Source organism: Nycticebus coucang, chromosome 17, assembly GCF_027406575.1.
Source record: "Nycticebus coucang isolate mNycCou1 chromosome 17, mNycCou1.pri, whole genome shotgun sequence".
Classification (NCBI taxonomy): domain Eukaryota; kingdom Metazoa; phylum Chordata; class Mammalia; order Primates; family Lorisidae; genus Nycticebus; species Nycticebus coucang.
The window spans coordinates 7,892,768-7,911,942 of NC_069796.1; the positions used below are offsets into that span (position 1 = coordinate 7,892,768).

At 45.0% G+C, this 19,175-nt stretch overlaps 1 protein-coding gene across 2 annotated transcripts in view; it reads right to left on the bottom strand.

The window, feature by feature from the left end:
- The window catches only part of EFNA5 (ephrin A5), a 288,280-nt gene extending 282,766 nt beyond the window's left edge, over nucleotides 1-5,514 (bottom strand). For both annotated transcript variants that reach the window (XM_053567213.1, XM_053567212.1), the window contains exon 1: nucleotides 5,382-5,514. In XM_053567213.1, coding sequence (XP_053423188.1) covers nucleotides 5,382-5,506 — 125 coding nt within the window. In that variant the 5' untranslated portion in view covers nucleotides 5,507-5,514. The remainder of the gene's footprint in view (nucleotides 1-5,381) is intronic.
- Nucleotides 5,515-19,175: the final 13,661 nt, after the last annotated feature.

Sequence of the window (19,175 nt, forward strand, 5' to 3'; positions counted from 1 at the left end):
CTTCATGTAATCTTCAGTTTTAGGCATTTTGTATTTTAATGTTTTCTCTCTCTTTCAAAGGTAAATTCTTCTGGCACATATTTCTCCCAAGCCAGGAGAGGCCAGGACTCCTGAAGGACTAATTGTATTCATTCATTTCCTTGGCCCAGCAGGAAGCTCGGAGCTTGCTTGGTTCATAGCAACAGGGGAGAAAAGGAGGCACTCATCTTCATCTGTTCCTGGCCAACACGAAACCAGGCCAGTGGACAGAATTAAATGAAGTGTCTGTTCAGAGGCATTTTGCAAGATTAAATGGCAAGGAATTCACGAGGTTAATTTGCACCCACATAACTAAGTGCTCCTTCCAACCTGATCCTTAGCCTTCAAAGGTAAGGGCCTCAAAAGCAATTGATTGTCAGACACAAACACATGACAAGATATTAGTTCAGTGAGTCGATGGTTTAGGTACTATTTTAGTAAATCACCTAACAGGGAGTAATAAACTATGGAGGACTCTCCAGATACTTTAGTCCCATGTAGTTCGTTGACCTTGGTCTCATATTAGAAATGCCATATTGGACCTTGTAGCCAAATGTGTCTTTGATAGCACTGATGTTCTAGCCATCTAGAAAGCAGTTAACTATTTCTGATGGTTTATTATGAATATATAAAATACAACAGCTAGAATAGAACATTTCCATAGCTAATTTTGCTTTTCAAAATTCTATGAAAAAATGGCAAAAAAACAAGAAGTAGACTCCTCTTTTATAAATTTCTAGGTTTAAAAAAGAGAGAGGGGCATACTTCAGGTCTTTTACAGACAGAGAAGCACCAAAACATGGGCTTTAAGTCTCAGTCATAGGGCTGTTTACGTAAATTCTGTTATAAATATCAAAATAATAACATTACCCCCAATACATCTAATAAAGTAATACATTACATTGAGGCTAAGATTTATTAAAGTTAAGATTCTAAGTAATGCCTTCTACTTGGAGAACATTTACATTTCTAACATTAAAAATATTATTTAAAACCTTAACATTTCAAAGATAAAAGGAAATCATTTACCAGTTTGGTGATAAAACTCATTCAAAACCAAAATCAACTTTCCACCTTTCCTCACAACAAATCCTGAGATTTAAACCATGGTGATTTCATTTATTTGTCAGTGAAAAGGGCACGTTGCTGGTATACTGGTATACATATATCAAAATAATGATGGCTCACATTTTTTAAGATGAAGCAAGTGAATTTTGAAAGAAGAAAAATACTCCAGGGAATATGATTAGGGAAAAAAATGTTATTACTTTTCTCTACTTAGCACTTGCACATGACCTATACTGCCAAAGGATTTGGGAGTGTTGACCTAGAATTCACATCACTTTCACAACTCCAAGATTACATGTTAACAAAACTAAGTGGTGTCAATTACCTGCTAGTCTAATATGAAATGTTTAATTTACAAGTTCCTACAAGAATTGAGAAAGTCCAAAGAAAACATATGATTAGGTTAAAGTTTAGTAAATCCTTGAAGAATTAAGAGATATTGTTCCCCCTTTTGAGAACAACCTTTTAAATTGATGATACTCACACCTTTCACATAGGCAAAATACCAAGTGAAGTGAATCAGTATTCCTGAAAGTGTGTAGTTATGTTTGTCATTGTATCATTTAACCATTGCATCAATAATGCCACCCAGTAGGAGACATGTTTAATTATCCTAGCATCATTTTGGCAAATAGTCAAAATAATCCAAGAAGAACTTTCCTTAAGTGTAAATATTTAAAAGAATATTCTTATGGGAAGCCCCAAACTGTTTATGGCATGCTTCAGATTAACAGGCATGTTCTTAATATTAAGTCCTATCTCTCTTTATAACTATAGCTACTTAGGGACAATGTAAATAAAGTTTTATTACTGAAAGTATTTTTTTAAGTTACCGAAAAGCCTTTCTTTCTAAAAGAAATTAAGGGCAAATAGATTCTTCTTGATTTTGAGCAAAGTTGTAATGAAAGTTTGATTTTCATTACCCAAAGTTATTTAGGAACATTCCAGTTGAGAATTCAGTAGAACAGTGAAAGGATCGTTGTTTTATTCACACTTTCAGGTGAATCGTACACAAGTTTTCAAATTTTAGAAATACAAAAGAGGTTCTTAGGCAATGTTATAAATTCTATTCAGACTGATACCTCTCAGCTGCACAGATTTGTGCCAGGTCAATAAATAAATTCAGTCTGGTCCATTACACAATAAATACTATCAAGTGAAAAGTTATCAGCATTTGAAAACTGCGTATCCACTTCCCAGAAGTGAATACGTGGGAACACAGATTGATTCTAACAGTAAAACTATTTGGACAGCAAATAAGTTAAATATTTTTTCCTGTGAAACTAGATCTACAGATGCTTGTGGTATCAATGAAGAAGCAGTAATGAAACTCCATGGAGCCAGTAAACTCCTATCAGCCACACAAGTTATTTGTAACACAAATTACACAATAAGGTCCTGTACGTAATCTCTGTGATCAAGACATATTTGATTCTAATTTTGCCTAAACATAAAACTTGAATCTATTAGTACAAGCCAAAATGGATTTACTTCATTGAGACATGGTATCCACTATCAGTATAATGTGTCCATTGAACATTCTTTCTAAGAGAAAAATTAAAAATCTATTCAAATCACAACTACAGTTGTCTATTTTCGAAAGACCGAAGTCCTCTTATTATGTTACTAGTTTAGCAAGTTCTTAATAGGCAGGTTCTATATAAAGCCAAAAGGGATGGCTAAGCGCTTGCTTTACAAAACAACCTATGAAAAGAAAATGTATAACATTAGATACATATAAAAGTTAATAAACCCGTGCAAATTTTCTGAAATATTTTCTCACTATCCTCTGTGAAAAACTGTTCATTTTCTATCTTGAAATTTCTTATTTTGCATTTAGTCCCTTTTAAATGGACTCCAAGTTAACTTTATTTAATGCTTAAAAAAAGCACTGTCGTACTCAACACGTCAGAGGTACCACGGCCCACCACTACCTACTTTTAAAATGGTATTTTTTAAAGTTTTACTGTGATAACATACTAAGATGGATGTTTCTGTAACTCCCCTAAGAATATTAAATGTTAGGAATGTTAGAATCTCTTGGGGGTAAGGAGGTACATCTTTCTTTCTTTTGGACATTATCAAAGTGATGGTGATCCAATAGTGAAGTATTTCTGCAAACCTCACATTAGGACACTGACTTACAAATACTCCTGGTATTTTAAAATTCTACAGATGAACTTTGTCTGGGCAGGTTCAAAGCCTCTGTGGCATCCTGAGCAGAAGATTTTTCGGCAGGCAAGGCAGATCTATTAAAAACCATGACCTGTGACAAAAATCAATGTGCTAATCTCAAGCCAAACAACAGTATCAAAAGCATAAAACAGAGATAAGCTAAGATAAGATGTCCTCAAACTAACTCAGACTAGCTTGACAGGTTAAGGAGGAGGGGTGAGGGTAGGGGTTGCTGGTTCTTTCTGTTTTAACCAAGGGAGATTGGAACACCCAAGTATCCAGATAAATGAGTGAGTACCAGGAGAAAAAGGTCTCAGCATGAAGTTATGAAGTGGGAAAGAAAAACAACCAGGAGCAAAATGTCCCAAATTTGACTGATTTCCCTGTTGCTTTATTTATTAAGGTGATAAACTTCAGAAATATAAGTAGGTTTCGGATACGCCGTCTACTAAGGCCCTAAAGAGAGTGAAACCAACCAGCATAATGAGACTTGCTTTTAACATCAACACCACCAGAAGGCTGGCCCGATTTGTCTTGTCAGCTTTAATAAAAGGCATCTCCTCCGGCGGGATGGCTCCTCTTTTACTCTTCCTAATGGTGGTAAGTGCCATGTCAAAGACGAAATAGCTTCCCCTGCCACCACCCGCCTTCATGAGACTTCTATTTTAAACGGAATTTTCAGGGATAGCTCCACTTCTGCTAGACGGTGTGTTGGGTCACCTGGTGTGACTATCCTGATTAGCAGGGCGGGGTGGGGGGAGAAACTTGAGGTTTAGCAACTGGCAAACCGCTTGTGCGGGAAACCTGCCCATCTTCATCTGAGCTGACATTACTCAGGCGGGGAATCCCTCTCGCCCGTGCAGCGCAGGCAGGCTGGAGGCCGGCGGAGAGGGCCGCCGGTGGCAGGGAGACCTGGAGGTGCCCACCAGCCCCTCTCCCCAGAAGCGCCGGGCGCTCGGCCTCTCGCTCTTGCCTTCCAACTTCGGCCACTCCAGCCAGGGAAAAACCTGTGATTTTAGACACAATTGATACCATTTTCCTCCTAGGCGGGCACAGAGACCAGCCCACGGCGGGAAGCTGGACTCTGTCCGGAGAAGCAGAGCGATGTGGGCCCAATAGGGAGAAAGTGAGGCTCGGAACAGTTCCGGCCCAACAGAGTCCAGCCAGGCACCCCAGATAACCTCTCCACCCCGCTTGCAGGGTCGGAGAGCGCAGGACATATGCGCTGGCCCGGAGCCAGCTTGCGCGCTAGGGCGGCCCAGGGCACCCACCTCGAGCCTCCCGCGTACCGGGCGGGCTTCGGGGACACCAGCGAAACGGTTCCAGGTAACCGCGCGTCCCTCCGGCTGCGCACCGCCAGGCCGCGGGAGAAGGGCTCCCACCTCCCGTCTCGGCCAACTCCAGCAGCTCGCTCCGCACACATGACGTAACCCGGTATTAGATCAAACTTTCTGGCACCTTGAACCCACAGGGAGGGGGTGGAAGATGAGAGAGAATCCTCTCCACTGCCCAGAGCACCAGGCCCATACTGACTCAGGGGCCCAATGATTTCGTCGCAGTTAAAGAGGAAAATAAAAACCTAAAGCTTCCGCTTCCCAGCCCCCCTCACTTCCCCTAGCCGGTGCGCTCTATCTGCGCGCACCGGGAAGAAAGGAAGAATAAAAAGAAAAAAAAAAACTTTGGGGCTGTTTGGCGGGTTCTTCCCGCAGTCCCTGCGGACCCACGCTGCAGGCAGGAGCTCCCGATGGCGCACATTGAGGGCGCCCCGCGCCCGACCCTGCGCCGGCGTCCGGGTGCCGACCAGCCTGCCGGGCTGGGCAGCGGGTAAGTCCTGACTCCCCGGCTCCCGCCCTTTTCCGAGCCTCCCGGCGCACCTAAAAGGCTGCGGGTCTGGGCGGCCCCGAGGACTCCCGGGAGTACCCGGCCTTGGCGAGGCGGCTTAACAAAGAAGGGCGAGACGCGAGCACTTCCCGCCGACACCTCGAGCCAGCAGTGCCCGGGCGACTCGGGCTCGGAGGGTGCGCGCCGCCAGCGGCTGCTTCGCGCTGATTCCGCCGCTGCTCCCTCCGCAGAGCCCCGAGGCCCGAGCAGCCCCAGCTCTCCGCCCCTGGCTGCCTTACCTGGGGTTGCTGCTGTTCCAGTACACAGCGTAGCGGTCGGCGACGGCCTTGGAGCCCGGGTCCTGGCTGAACACGCACATCCAGAGCACCAGAAACACCAGCGTCAACATCTCCACGTGCAACATCACGCCTGGCCAGCGGCGGAGCCCCCGACGCGCCACTCCGGGACAGCGCGGGGATCCGGAGGGAGGAGGCGAGGAGAAGGGAAGAGAGAGTGGGCGCCAAATAAATACGAATAAATAAAAATGAAGGGGGGCGAGGAAGGAAATAGGCGCACACCAAGCTGGAGACAGGAGAGCGAGAAGAAAAGACGGTGGAGTGGGGGGGAGGTGAGAGAGACAAACTCGCACCCCCACTGGAGGGTTCAGGAGGAAAAAGGAATCACAAGATGGAGAGGAGCGTGCGTGTGTGGTGGTGGCAGCGGCGGCGAGGGCGGGGGAAGGGGTGCCAAGCTGTGTCTCGGGCTTCAGCGGCAGGCCGGTCACCCCGGGAGAGGGAGGTGCGCGCCGGGCCGGGCGGCTGCAGCGCGGGTCGGGGCAGGCGGCGGCGCGCGCTGCACAGTCACCGGGAGTTGCGCGCCGCGGCCGCGGGGAGACATACACCGGCCCGCCGGGCCCGGCTCAGCGTCGGTGCCGCGGGCTGCGCACGGCTCCGCCGCCTCCCGGGGCCCTCGCACTGCGCCCCGCTTCGCTCCAAGTTACTTTGGCCGCCGCTGAGAAACTGGAGGAGGAGGGTGCCGTGTAGAGAAGGGGCTGCGCGCTTGCGGCCCCGGGAGTCAGGGAGTTCCCTTTCCCCAGGCTTCTCTGTGCCTTAGCTGGACGACCCCGGGAAATCTCGGAGGAGTGGTAGATGCTGCGGTACCAGGCGGTGCGCCGAGCTGGGTGGGGATCCCGACCCGCAGACCCAGCCCCGCCGGCGTCCTGCAACTGCTTTAGCCGCAGCTGCGCTGGAGAGGAACGGTCTTGCCTGGGAAACCTCAAAGAAAAGTTTGGCTCTTCGCGTCTTCCGGCAGGTCCCCGGGCAGGATCGGGCGCCGGCGGCCGCAGGAGAGGGCAACGCGGGTGCCGGCTGAGCCTCGGGGATTCCTCGCGCGTGCTTTCCTTGGCCGGGTGTGGGTGCACCAGAGCGAACGAAGAGCAGAGGTTAAGGAGTCGCCGGCCAAGCGGAGCTGGGATCTCCAAACCTGCAGGACGACGCCTACCCAACTGTTCTGCCGTGGAGCGGGAGGGGAAACAATCACTTTCAAACGGATCCCTCCAACTCCAGGACGGGCTGGTTGGTGTCAGTCTCCGATCGCCTTCCGGGAGCGAGACCAAGCCCCGACGCGCAGCGCCCGAAGCCCGGGGTGAGCTCTCAGAAGTGTCCCTGCGTCGCCGCCGGGTCCGACCCCAAACCTTGCAACTTGTACAGATGCATCAATCAGTTTGAAATGGGAAAAGAGAGAGCACAGAGCGAGTGGCGCCTCCCCGATGACTACATCAGAAAACCTTCCCCATCCTCCCGCAGCTGCTCCTCTTTCCCTCCTCCGGCACAGCAGCCACAGAGGTGACAACCACCGACCGAATCCTAAGACCCCGACCCAGGCAGGAAAATAAACTTGAATGCAGCAGCACCAGCAGCCCTGGAGGGATTGGAACGACTGGCAAGAAGTGGAAAGGGGTAAAAGTCAGTTTTGAAAAGAAAAAAAAAAAAAAGGAGAGGAAAAAATGCTTTATGGGAAAAATCTCCTCGGGCACGCCCCCTCGTTAATGACTTGCGTGTGCAGCCGACAGCAGCGGCGACCCGGCGGCAGCGGCCTCTCCGGAGCGCGGGCCGCGCGCGGGCGCGGACGGGGGCGGGGGCGGCGGCTCCGCCCGGGCGCGGGGCGTGTTGCGCGGGGCGGCGAGTGCGGGCTGAGCTCCGGGCCGCGCCGGGGGAGGTGCCGCGGCTGCGGGTCATGTGGATGCCTTTTTTTTTTTTTCTTTTCTCCAAGCAGTTTATTTGGGAAGGCGGGGGGGTGCGAGTGGAGCAGCCAGTCAGGGAACGGCCTGCTGTTTGCTTACAGCTCGGGTTTTTTTCCTCTCTCTTTACTCCAACCAGATTGGTTTGCTCCGCAAGAAAGGCGTTTTCCAACCTCCTCCCTTCCCTGCACCTCCCTCTCCCTACCCCCACCGCCCCACCTTCCAGAAACCTGACTAATTGAATTACTGGGAGCGCCCAGGCGCGCGGTCCTCCGCCCGGGTAACCCTTTGGGCGCCGCTCTCCGTCTGGGCCGAGCAGGGAGTGGACACATTCTTACTTGGGAGTGGGGGCTTTTCATTTTAAACGCATCGGTTCCCACCCTGTAAGCTGAAGAACCCAGATCAGTCTCTGTGGCCCCTCAGGTGACACCAAGTCCCAGCAGTCGGGCTGGAACGGAGCCCGGGAAGGCGAGTTCTCGGACACCTCTGCCCCGGTCTCCGCCTCGCGCGCGGCCTGGCGCCCGGGGGTCATCCGGGAGGCTCGGCCTCTCGCCGGTGCCTTCCACACCTACCCCACCCCGCCGTCCTACCTGGGATGTGAGGGTGCTTGAGCGGGAAGCCAGAGTTTTCTTTAAAGGGATGCTCTGAAAAAAACACATTAAAAATAATAATAATCATACGGAAAGTCAGTGTGAAGTGATGACAATTCAATGAGACCATGCGGCAGCTGAGCGCATGGAAATACCTTGCACCTTCCCACTTCAGGCCTGGGGTGGATTCACTGCCCCCTTCCCGGAGAACAAACGCGTCGGGTAGACCCGGCGCGGGGAGAAACGCGGGGCGGGGGTGGGAGGGCAGGGAGTTCCTTTATTGTTGGAGAAGGCCTGGCACCCAGATTCGCAGGGCACGTCGCTGTGCCCGGGTCCTCGGCCGCCCTGCAGGGGCGAGGCGTCCCGGCGCCCGCGGGCTGTGCCCTGTCCCCGCGCCCAGCGAGCCAGCCCGGCTCGAGACCCGCCCTGCTGCGCTCCGCGGCTCGGGCGCCTGGGCATTTTTCTCTCTAGCTCTCTAGGGAGTTTGCTGCCTCAGTGAAAGGGCTGATTCCCAAGGGGGGAAAGGCAGTTTAGTTTTGCTCGCGAACCTGCCTGTTCTCCCTTTTACGTATTAGCGCAATAAAATCAAATCGCACGTTCTTTTCCCCGCGTTTTGCAGTCCTCGGGCCTGGGATTTCCAGGTGCTCTGGAGCGGTTTGGAAGCGTCCAGACACCCTCTAGTGGCGGGTCTGCGGTGCGCACCGGCGGGGACCGCCTGCAGCTCAGCCGCCCTGGGCTGGATGGAAAGTCTAGGGTCGTGCTCAATAAAGACTTGAGGGGAAAGAAACAGTTCACGCGAGCGTGAAGTTACCTGAATGTCACGGGCTCTTGCCTTAGAAGCTGTGTAGTTTCTCAATTACAGGAATTTTTTCCTATCTGCAGAGATCTTGAAATTGTGCTGGGAAAGTAACTGTTCTGTGGCTAGAGATAAATTGCAATCTGTGTGATTATGAACTCCACAGCAAACCACCCTAACAGATCAGCCACTCGCTTAATTTTTTAAAATGTCAATTCAAAATAATAATACAAATGCTCTCCTGTCATCTACATCTTTCACGAAATTCCATCCGTAAAAGTTAAGTGGGAGAACCAAAAGATATATTTTAATCTTATTTTCAGTTAAAACATTATTTACTTTTTTCCCCCATCTGGAATCTTGCTGGTGTTTGAGTTCTTGGCTTATTTTAAAACACGATGATTTTTTTTTTTTTTTATTGTTGGGGATTCATTGAGGGTACAATAAGCCAGGTTACACTGATTGCAATTGTTAGGTAAAGTCCCTCTGATGATTTTTTTTTTTTTTCTGATGCAGGCATGATGGATTCCTTTCCTCGGCTTTTCTGATAATAGCTCTAAGTAGATGTTGCTATCACAGAGGCAGTTTTGCAGGAAATATTCTGGACCCTTTTAAGAGATACGAGTATCTTTAGGAAGAAGAGAATTCATGACTCCCGTCTTGGGTAAAATGCTGATCCTTGCTGAAGAGCTTTTTAATCAAGGAGCTATCAGGTAACAGGGAGTATCACACGGCCTTCCTGTGGTATCAAAGCCAAGAGAAGGAAAACAGAAGGTATCTACTTATTTCCTTTCTGAAACACATACTGTTACCAAATGCAGAAAGTCAACATGTCAGAATAATATGGATTTCCTAATATTTTAAATATCTGTAATTGTTGAAAGGCTACATCGCTCCATGTTCAGCAGGGAAAATGAGTGTACATTGTAGCCTTCCTTGAAATGATTCACAGGGTTGGAATAAGATGCTGGAATTTGCAGGTGTTCAGGAGCATGACTCAAATGTCTATGTGAAATGATTCAGATGACTCCTTGGATTATGCTCCTAATTATCGATATTGGCGTCACCAGGCAGCCACAGGCTAGGTACACACAAGTAGGTCCTCACTTAACACAGGTTCTTGGAAACTGTGACTATAAGTGAAAAGACACGTGGAAATTAATTTTACCACAGGCCAATTGATAAAAACAAGAATTAAATTGTACAGCATATTTATGGTCACAAAAACACCACCAAACTTCCAAATAAAGACCAAAACACTTCTTTTTTTGTTTTTTGGATTTTAACACTCTTTTTTATTCTTAAGATAAATTACTATACAAAAATTAGCAGTTTAGGGATTGTTATTCTTGGGCAAAAACTTTGTTAAAGCAGGATAATGCACACATAACTGGCTAGCAAACCAGAGCAGATGAGACTGAGTTGGAAAACTAAAACTTCCAATTTGTTAGTGAAAGCTCCGTACTAGTTCTGGAGGCCACATCAGAAGAAGAGTGGTTTCTGAAGGAAAGGGAGTTTTATGACTTTGCTGGCAAAGAAGGAAAAATAGCTCTCAAAATACTAATCTTGAACATAAAGAGAAACAGATTTTACTATTAGACACCGAAATAAATGTAAGCTCTGCATACGTTTCAAAAACATTAATATAATGAAAACAAGAAAGATAATTATTTACCCAAATATTCCAGTTCAGGCTCTCAGGTGGCTGGAGCCCATCCCAGCAGCCCTGTGTAGAAGGTATCCAGCCTTGTATAGAGGGTATCCAGCCCTGTAGAGGAGGTATCCAGCCCTGTATAGGGGATATCCAGCCCTGTATAGGGGGTATCCAGCCCTGTATAAGGGGTACCCAGCCCTGTATAGGGGGTATTCAGCCCTGTGTAGGAGGTACCCTGCCCTGTGTAGGAAGTATCCAGCCCTGTATAGACAGTATCCAGCCCTGTATAGGCAGTATCCACTACAGGGCACATTCACTCACACTGGGCCATGTGGACAGGGGCCTGGCTTTGAGACGTGGGAGGAAACCAGAGTGCCCAGGGAAAACCCATGCAGACGTGAGAGGAACCTGCAAAGTCCACGTAGACAGTGGTCCAGGCTGGAAATCAGGATTTTCTCATCAGTATTATAACAAAATGACATTGAACAAAATGACGTTGTTTGAAGACTTGATGTACTTGAAAATAGTTTGAAGAGAAGTCTTATTAACTCTACACTTTTTTTTTTTTTTGCAGTTTTTGGTCAGGGCTGGGTTTGAACCTGCCACCTCTGGTATATGGGGCTGGCGCCCTACTCCTTGAGCCACAGGCACCACCCATAACTATACCCTTATTGGTAGAAGATATGGCTTTGTATCTTTGGGAAAACATTTACATGATTTAAATTTATATAAATCAGTACTATATAAAATGATTATGGTATGATCAGCCTAATATCACAGAGGCAATGACTTTTAAGCCAGCCTTTAATGAGTAAGTAGTGTTTTGCCAAATATAGGACATTCCAGTATGACAAAAAGAAAATAGCAAGAACCTAAAAACCGGAGGAATAAAAGTGCAGGGAATGTTCAAATGCTATGAGTTTGACAAGACTGAAACAGTGTTGTAGGGAGCTGAGACCTGAAAGATAAATTGGTAATGAACTAGAAAGGGCTTTATCTGACATTCTAAGAACATTTCAATTTAAAGCTACAGGCAACCTTGTGTGCTGGTGGTTTTAAAACAAACACCATTGAAGCAATCATCTGTCTGCCTCAAATTAAAACACAAATAGGGATGTGTTTATTCGATTTTTTTACCTTCAACTACCTAGATCGTATTCTAATCTTCCACAAATTAGAATCACCTAGGGAACTTTTTCAGAAAGAACAATGCCAGGGCCCCACTCCCCATTTTAGCTGGATTAGGGATGGAGACTGGGAATCTATAATTTTTAAAAGCTTCCCAGAGGCTTCTAATCACTATAGAGGATTGAGAACCCCTGAAAGATAAATAAATGGTGAATCAAACCCCCCGTCCACAGACTAAGCAACTCTTAACATAGGTGTTAAATTAGAAATATCCAGAAGAGAGAATAAAAGAAATAAACTCTAGAGCAGGGATTAAATAAATAATAATTGAACAGATTATTAATTTCATGATATTTAAACTACTAACCCTACTATTTTCATAGGAAATTTAAAATAAGTTCTGAAGCTCCACTAATCCCAGGCCTTGTCACAAAACTGTAATTAGGCTGTCCAGCCTACAGACTGTTCGAAGTTACTAGTGAAGCACTCTTCTCCTCCCATCCATTTTTATAACAAGTTTTTCAGAATCTTTAGAAATAACTTTTTGTGAGTTTATCTCTCTGCGGAGACTTTAAGAAATGCTTCTTTCCTATTTCTGATATAGTCTTTTCTTCTGTGTACAACAGTACTGAATTCTATTCTAGTACTGAACAGAATACTGCATCCTAGTCCAATCCCAGGGTCTCCAACTTCCGTCATGAATACCCCCCCCTTTCTTGTTCTGCCTTTACATTTGTAGGCCCTGCTGGAGTTTATTAACAGCATCCCTTCTCTAAAGTTCACAGATACACAGAAGCAATTTTACAAGTTGTTGCAATATTCTGAGAGAGGCATTTCAAAATGTTTTTATTTATGGCCTAAGTCTATTTGTTGTTGTTTTGCTCATTCTACAACATACTTTAAATAAAACCAACATAGCAAACTTCTTAAACATACAAAAGATTTAGCAGTCATAAGCAACTGAACTGTATAATCAGGCACATATGTGAATGCACACGTGTGCTATGTTCCTGTGTTTTACAAACGTACACGTCAGCAGTTCTCAACCTGTGGGTCACAACCCTTGTTAACAATGAAAATACATTGCAGCATTAGGAAGGTTAAGAAGCACTGGTATATATGTTCACATGAAATTGTAAAAGAAGCAAGTATGGACTGATTGATTCAACCAATTTCAACATCCCTCTTCATTAACTTGATTTCAGTATACATACTGTAGAGTTACTTAACCAGACTTCAACCACAAAGATGAAATCAGTATATAATTTTATTCCATTAGACAATTTTCATGTTGTTTTTACTATTTGAACATGCCTGTACTTTCCACTGCTCTGTATTCCCTCTTTACATTTTTAAAAAACTACCCGATAAAAATTTGTCTGCATTTTACAAACCGACGTTAGCATACAGCATAGCGGTTTTTTGTGAATTATTGAGTAAGACTTCATACACGTATTACTTGCTTAAAAGAATACGTAGTACCATGAACGTGTATGACCGAGAAAATAAAAGTTTGCATTTATGTTTTATTACGATGGTAATCATAGACATCTACAGCATCCTTTTCTTAAAATAAAAAGAATGTAAGTAGCCTTTTCAGGAATCAAGTTATACTGAAACTAATAATTAGGATATTTTTCACCCACCAGCTCCATCTACTGTTACTCAAAAAAACAGGTAGCCTGTATGTTCTTTTACTTACTTACAGATCCCCCCTAAAAAGCAAATACACTTAAAAAAAATTTTGATAAACACACACACGTATAGATAGCGTCTATACCGTGTGTGTGTGTAAGACAGAAAGAGAGAGATACTAGACAAGAGCAGGAGAGAGGAAAGGGGAAAGAGAGAGAAGTCACTTATTTTTCAATCAATTTCACCAAAGATTTTCATCAACTTATGTGAGATTTCCACTTAAAGGTGAATTGAGGATACAGCCCTTTGTCAGTAAGCATGATTATATAAAAACCCCTTTTTTAGCTTTGGCTTTCCTCCCCCCACCAGATCTAAACTGGCGAAGCAAGAGAGGATTAGGTAAAACTAGGATACTCTTTCCTCAAATTTATGTGTTTTTATTTATTTATTTATTATACACTTCTTTAAAAGGATTTTGGCAATGATGTTTTTTGTCTCTGGACATTTCCCCCCTTTTTTCGGCTTAGTCATCTAAATAATGATCTCATGTTTTTATCGTTTTACTTGGCTCTAGTAGAAACAGTCTTTTAAAATATACTGTTAATGTTTAAGAAAAATTGGCCTCCCACTGCAGATTTATGACTCAAGTCTGAGACTTCCAAATATCCTATGCCGGCATTGTAAATTTCACTATGGAAGTTACAGGTAAGGTAATTTTTTAAAAAGCATTTTATCTTGTTGTTTGGGATAATGCTTAGAAAGCTGGTCTCTATAGAAAGCACTGTAACTTATGATCTTAGAACGTCAGATAATAATGCAGAGGATTATTGGCCAAACCTTTTTTAAATGAGAAATATTTTACTAAATTGATTCTTTCTAAAATCAAGTCTCAAGGAAAGTGTGCTCTTAAAATGACTACCTATTAATCAGAGATTACCACTCTCTATTTCCATTAGCCTCCCTTTTGGGGGGCATGTGATGTATGCTAAATTAAATAGGATTTATTGGTTCAGCTAGATTCTAAATTACCCTCTTTTCCTGTGGATTAGGAGAGTGCATTTCTGAGCCCTTTTCCTTGAAAGCCATCAGGATCTTTTATGTGGGCTAGCTAGTGTTCTGTGCACTTCAAATGCTTAATAAATATTACATTAAAATATTAGCATAATAATAAATCATCTTAAAGTACTCCATGGGCTATTAAGTGAGATCCCATTCCGTTTGAGCCAAGACATCCAAAAGTTTTATTTTCTTTATCTGCATACAAAATAATTTTAAAACCCCCTTTCCATGAAATGTCCTTGCATCCATGAGAAATCTACACCCAATAGAGAGAGGTGGTGAAGTGTCCGTCTTCCAGTTATGTATTTCACTTGTTCAATATATTCTGGGGCCTGCATTTGCCATTTTAATAAGAGAGAGTTTAAAATTGGACAGACAAAAACGGAAATAGCACCATTTGTCAAGTAAATGCTCTTTTCCCACTGGCAATTCTGAAATTTTTATACAAGATTACCAGGCCCTCCGCTAGACAGTGTTTCTTGCCATTAAGAAATTCTGCTTTGTCTGGGATTGGTTATGTCACACAGACCTAGACCAACAGGCACGGAAATCGTGAGAGCTTTCCTTACAGTTACAGAAACAAAAACTTAAGTAGAAAATGTTTTAGTTAACACAATCCCATCCTCATTGCTTGCTTTAAGGGAGGTGCTAGTTTGAAACTGCCATCAAGGAAAAGAAAACATTTTCCTTTCCAAAGGTAGTCTACAAATATTGCACATTTTTCCTACCAACACAAAAATCAAAAGGATAAAAATGATGGACCATCTACGGTTAGATAGCAAAATGGCCAAAATGGCCTCCCTACAGTGTAATTTTGCAGTGATCCTCCCACCCCATCAACAAAGTTCATTTATTTACCTTGAATCTAAGCTGACCTTGTGACTTGCTTTGGTTAACAGAATGTAGCAAAAGCAATGTCGTACCAATTTTAAGCCCTGCTTTCTCTAGGAATTCTGCCCAGTTAGCATATGGATAAGCCCAAGCTGGCCTTCTACTTAATGAGAGATGAGTAATATAGTCATCTGTGTTGTCCAAGCCAATCCCTAGAAGCAAGGCTACCCAGACGACTGACAGCTGCCTACAGGCCTGAGAAGGCCCAGCTGAGACGGGAAGAATGTCCACCTGAGCCAGCCTGCATTGCCGACCCCCAGAACCCTGCACTGAGTGAACAGTTCTTGTTTTAAGCTCCCACATCTTGGGGTGGCTTGTTGTATAGTAAGAGAGAACACAAAATCTTCATAAATTATTAGAAATAAAAATCTGAATCGTATTCAACTCAAATGTTCTTTCACAACTTCAGTTTTTCATTTCTGAATTATTTAGTGTTAAATCTGTAATTACCACCCACAACTTTCTCAATATTTCTAATAGAAATGTTTGTTTCTGCTACTTTATACATTTCACAGAGAGTCCTATCCTTCAAGAAAAGCCTTACAAGGAACCCTAAATGGTCCACTTTGGATAATATCATTTGGTTAGAATAGCTAACCTGAGCAGATGATTTATCCAGAGGTGATTCTTCTTCTCCAGTGGTGTACAGCAAGAAAAATGAAATGGTAAAATCAAAGGAAGCTATGTTTAGCTTCATCTCAAATCTCTGCATCACTCACTACTATTGATTTCACATCATGGCACCTCCATATTTCAGCAGGAGGATCTTCCACGAGGCAGAACCCATAGTGACCCTGGAAGGGTTGTCTTGCTGTCAACTTCAAATTACAACATCTCTGCTCTTGGCGGACAGCCAGGGCAGGCCTGGGAAGCACAGCTCTCTTTCTGCAGATGGAATAGACATGTTTCAAGGAAGTGAGATATAAAGTGAAATTTTGTATGTCCAGTCTCATCTTCCTATAGTTAAACGTTTGTTTTTTTTTTAAGTCATCTACCAATAAGTTAAAAGTTTTAAAATGGGTGAGGGTTTTGTTGGGTCCCTAGTTCCCTCGGTCTATTATGTGCACCACCTCGGGTGGGAACCAATCCACCCACTCAAAGTTATCTTCCCAGCAATCACTAAACTTTCTTCTTCTGCAGCAACGGAGCTATTGACTGCCCTTCTTTCTGGAAACTTTCTTATCCTTTGCCTTTGCTATTTCACATTTTCAGAGCTCTCTTTTACCTCCAATCGGTTTCTTCTGCCACCTCATCTATAGCTCAGAGCCCAGTGCGGGGCTCACAGTAAACAATAAGTATTTGTAGAATAAATAAATACATAACGCCCATTCCTTAAACATGGATGCTTTTCTTTAAACCTTCTTTTCTTCTTTACTAACATCATCTTCTTTAACAATTACACCTATGCTCAAAGCTCCAATCATTAGTCTCTTCGAGGCTGACTTCCCGGCGTTAGCCCCAGGACCTAATGTCCACCACCATCAGACCCACCTTCCCAGCCTTCTCCTTGACTTTTCCTCATGGCTTTGCTGTAATTCCTCAAAGAGAGCAAGTCTAAACAGCACACCCATTCATTTCACAGACGTAGGCACCCCTTCCAGGTACTACCGTTCTCCAGCAGTACCAAGGTGCAGTCCTCCACCGATTCCCCAATGAGAACTAGCTCACAGGCTGGATGAAGTGGAGGGCTCAGCACGCTGGAGGGAATGTAAACATTAGTTCCCCCAATTCTCATTTCTTTTCTTTTGTAGTTTCTGGCCAGGGCTGGGTTTGAACCCGCCACCTCTGGCATATGGTGCCGGTGCCCTACCCCTTTGAGCCACAGGCACCTCCAGGTTCCTTTTTCTTTTCTTTTCTTTTTTTTTTTTTTGCAGTTTTTGGCCAGGGCTGGGTTTGAACCTGCCACCTCCAGCATATGGGACTGGTGCCCTACTCCTTTGAGCCACAGGGCCACCAATTCTCATTTCTATATCAAGTTGCCTCTTGAGTCATCCCAGCCATCTACTCTGACCTCTGGCCAACACCTAACTGGAAAGATCTATTTCAGAGTGAAATCCTGATGTCACTCTCACCCTTCAGATGGCTTCCCACACTTCTCAAAATAATGTTAAAATCCTTAACATGCCTACAGAGCCCTGCATAACCCATCCCCGCCTTCCTCTGGGACCTCACCTCACAGAATCCTGCACACAAGCAGTAACTCTGCCGCGCTGGCCTCTGTTGTGTGCTCAGAGAAGCTGTGCAGCTGTGGCCTCTGGGTCCCTGCTTATGCTATCCCCTCTGTCTGAAACATTCAGGCCCCTACCTGGTTAACTTGTATTCACTCTTCAAATATCAGCTCAGATGTCCCTTCCCTGGTCTAATCTCTTCTGATTCCATAGCATCCACCAAGACTTCTCTTTATCACCACCTGGCACCGAGGGCCTTCTCTTTATTCTGCTTGGGCCCTGATTGAAATTGCATATTTGTGTTGGTCTCCCCTCTCTAGTTCAAGTGCTCTTGTTTCTCTCTCCAGAGCTCCGTGTTGTGCACAGCGCTCCGTAAATAGGCCCGGAATGAATGAATGAATGAATGAATGCAGGAAGGGGCGCGCCTGCTCTCCTTCCGTGCCTTCCCTGTGGTTGCTGGTAGGAACCAGCTCTCAGGGTTACAAGGCAGGGGGATAAGAGGGAGGGAGGGTTCAGTGGCTCTCAAAGATTTGGAAAAGAAGGATTTTCCTCCAGAGCAAAGAGAAGCAGAGAAGTTCTACACGATGAACCCCAGCAGAGAGATACAAAACCCACCTTAGAGAAATACTTGTCACCGAGGGCCAGGACTGACCAAAGGTCTCTCCATTTAGAAGGAAGGAAAGTGACCACCTCCGAAGAAGCCAGTCAGAAATGGAGCAAAGAACCCACAATTACTTGGCAGATTCATGGTTTGAATTCCTGCATACTCTGGGGGGGAGGAGGGGGCAGTTGGTCAGGTTGGCAGGTAAATTCAAATTATAAATGGCTCTGCACAGGTGTTTCAGCACAGTATCATTAAATATTTAAGTCACATGTCACCCCACCTTGTATTGATGACATCAAAAACCTATTAATACTGTTAATAAAGTGCCTGTGTCACTTGCATCCATTCATTTATCCACTCACAAATGTAAAACTATTTATTTATTTATTCATAAATTTATTGAGAATAAATTTATTCTAATGCATGCCCTCCTTTGAGGATATGGTAGTGAGCAAGACCAAGCTGGCTGGTTCCTGACCTCACAGAGCTTACATTGTAGTCCAGCAAGTGACACAGACAATTAAAAAGTGATTGATTACCAAAGTACTGCATCCCACAGTGAAAGACGGCTGCCCCTGCCTACCATCCTGAGGTCCTTGCTGAGATTTGTTAACGAGCTGGGGATGGAGAGGGCCTGTCCTCTTTTGAGATTTTGAATTATGTAGATATGGGTTTTGGACTATCAATAATGATCTTTTCTATGCCGGGGAGTTGCCAAATTCAACAAATAAAAATAAAGGATGCTGTAATTCATTCAATCAACGATCACTTAGTGAGCACCTCCTATGAGTCAGATACTGTTTCAGGAGCTGGGAATTCATCAGTGAACCAGATTAAAATCCCTGCCACACAGAGCTTACGTTCTAGTGGAGGGAGAAATTAATACACAAGATTAATAGCAAAGACACATGGCGCATTAAAAAGTCATACATGCAAAGGAAAAGACTTTGCAGGTAATGGGGACAGGCAGTCCCTGAGGGGGGGAGAGTTGCGATCATAGGGGAAGAAGCCAGGGCAGGTCTTGCTGAGAGGATGACATTTAAGCAAACAGCCCTGAGGGGGCGGGAGAAGCCGTGCTGATAAGCGGGACAGGACCATGGCCCAGGGAGAGGGAACAGCGGACACAGTTGCCGTGAAGCGGGCGCCTGCCCAGAGTATTTGGAGAGTAGCAAGAAGCCACCGTGGCTGAGAGAGCCAGTACGGGGACAGGCAGATGGACACGACATCTTGGGGCAACAGGGGCTGGGTCTTTTAGACATCATAACCCTTTGTCAAAACTGAGACTTTTATCAAATCCAGAAGGATGAGGAAAGAGTGGAGGGTTTAAAG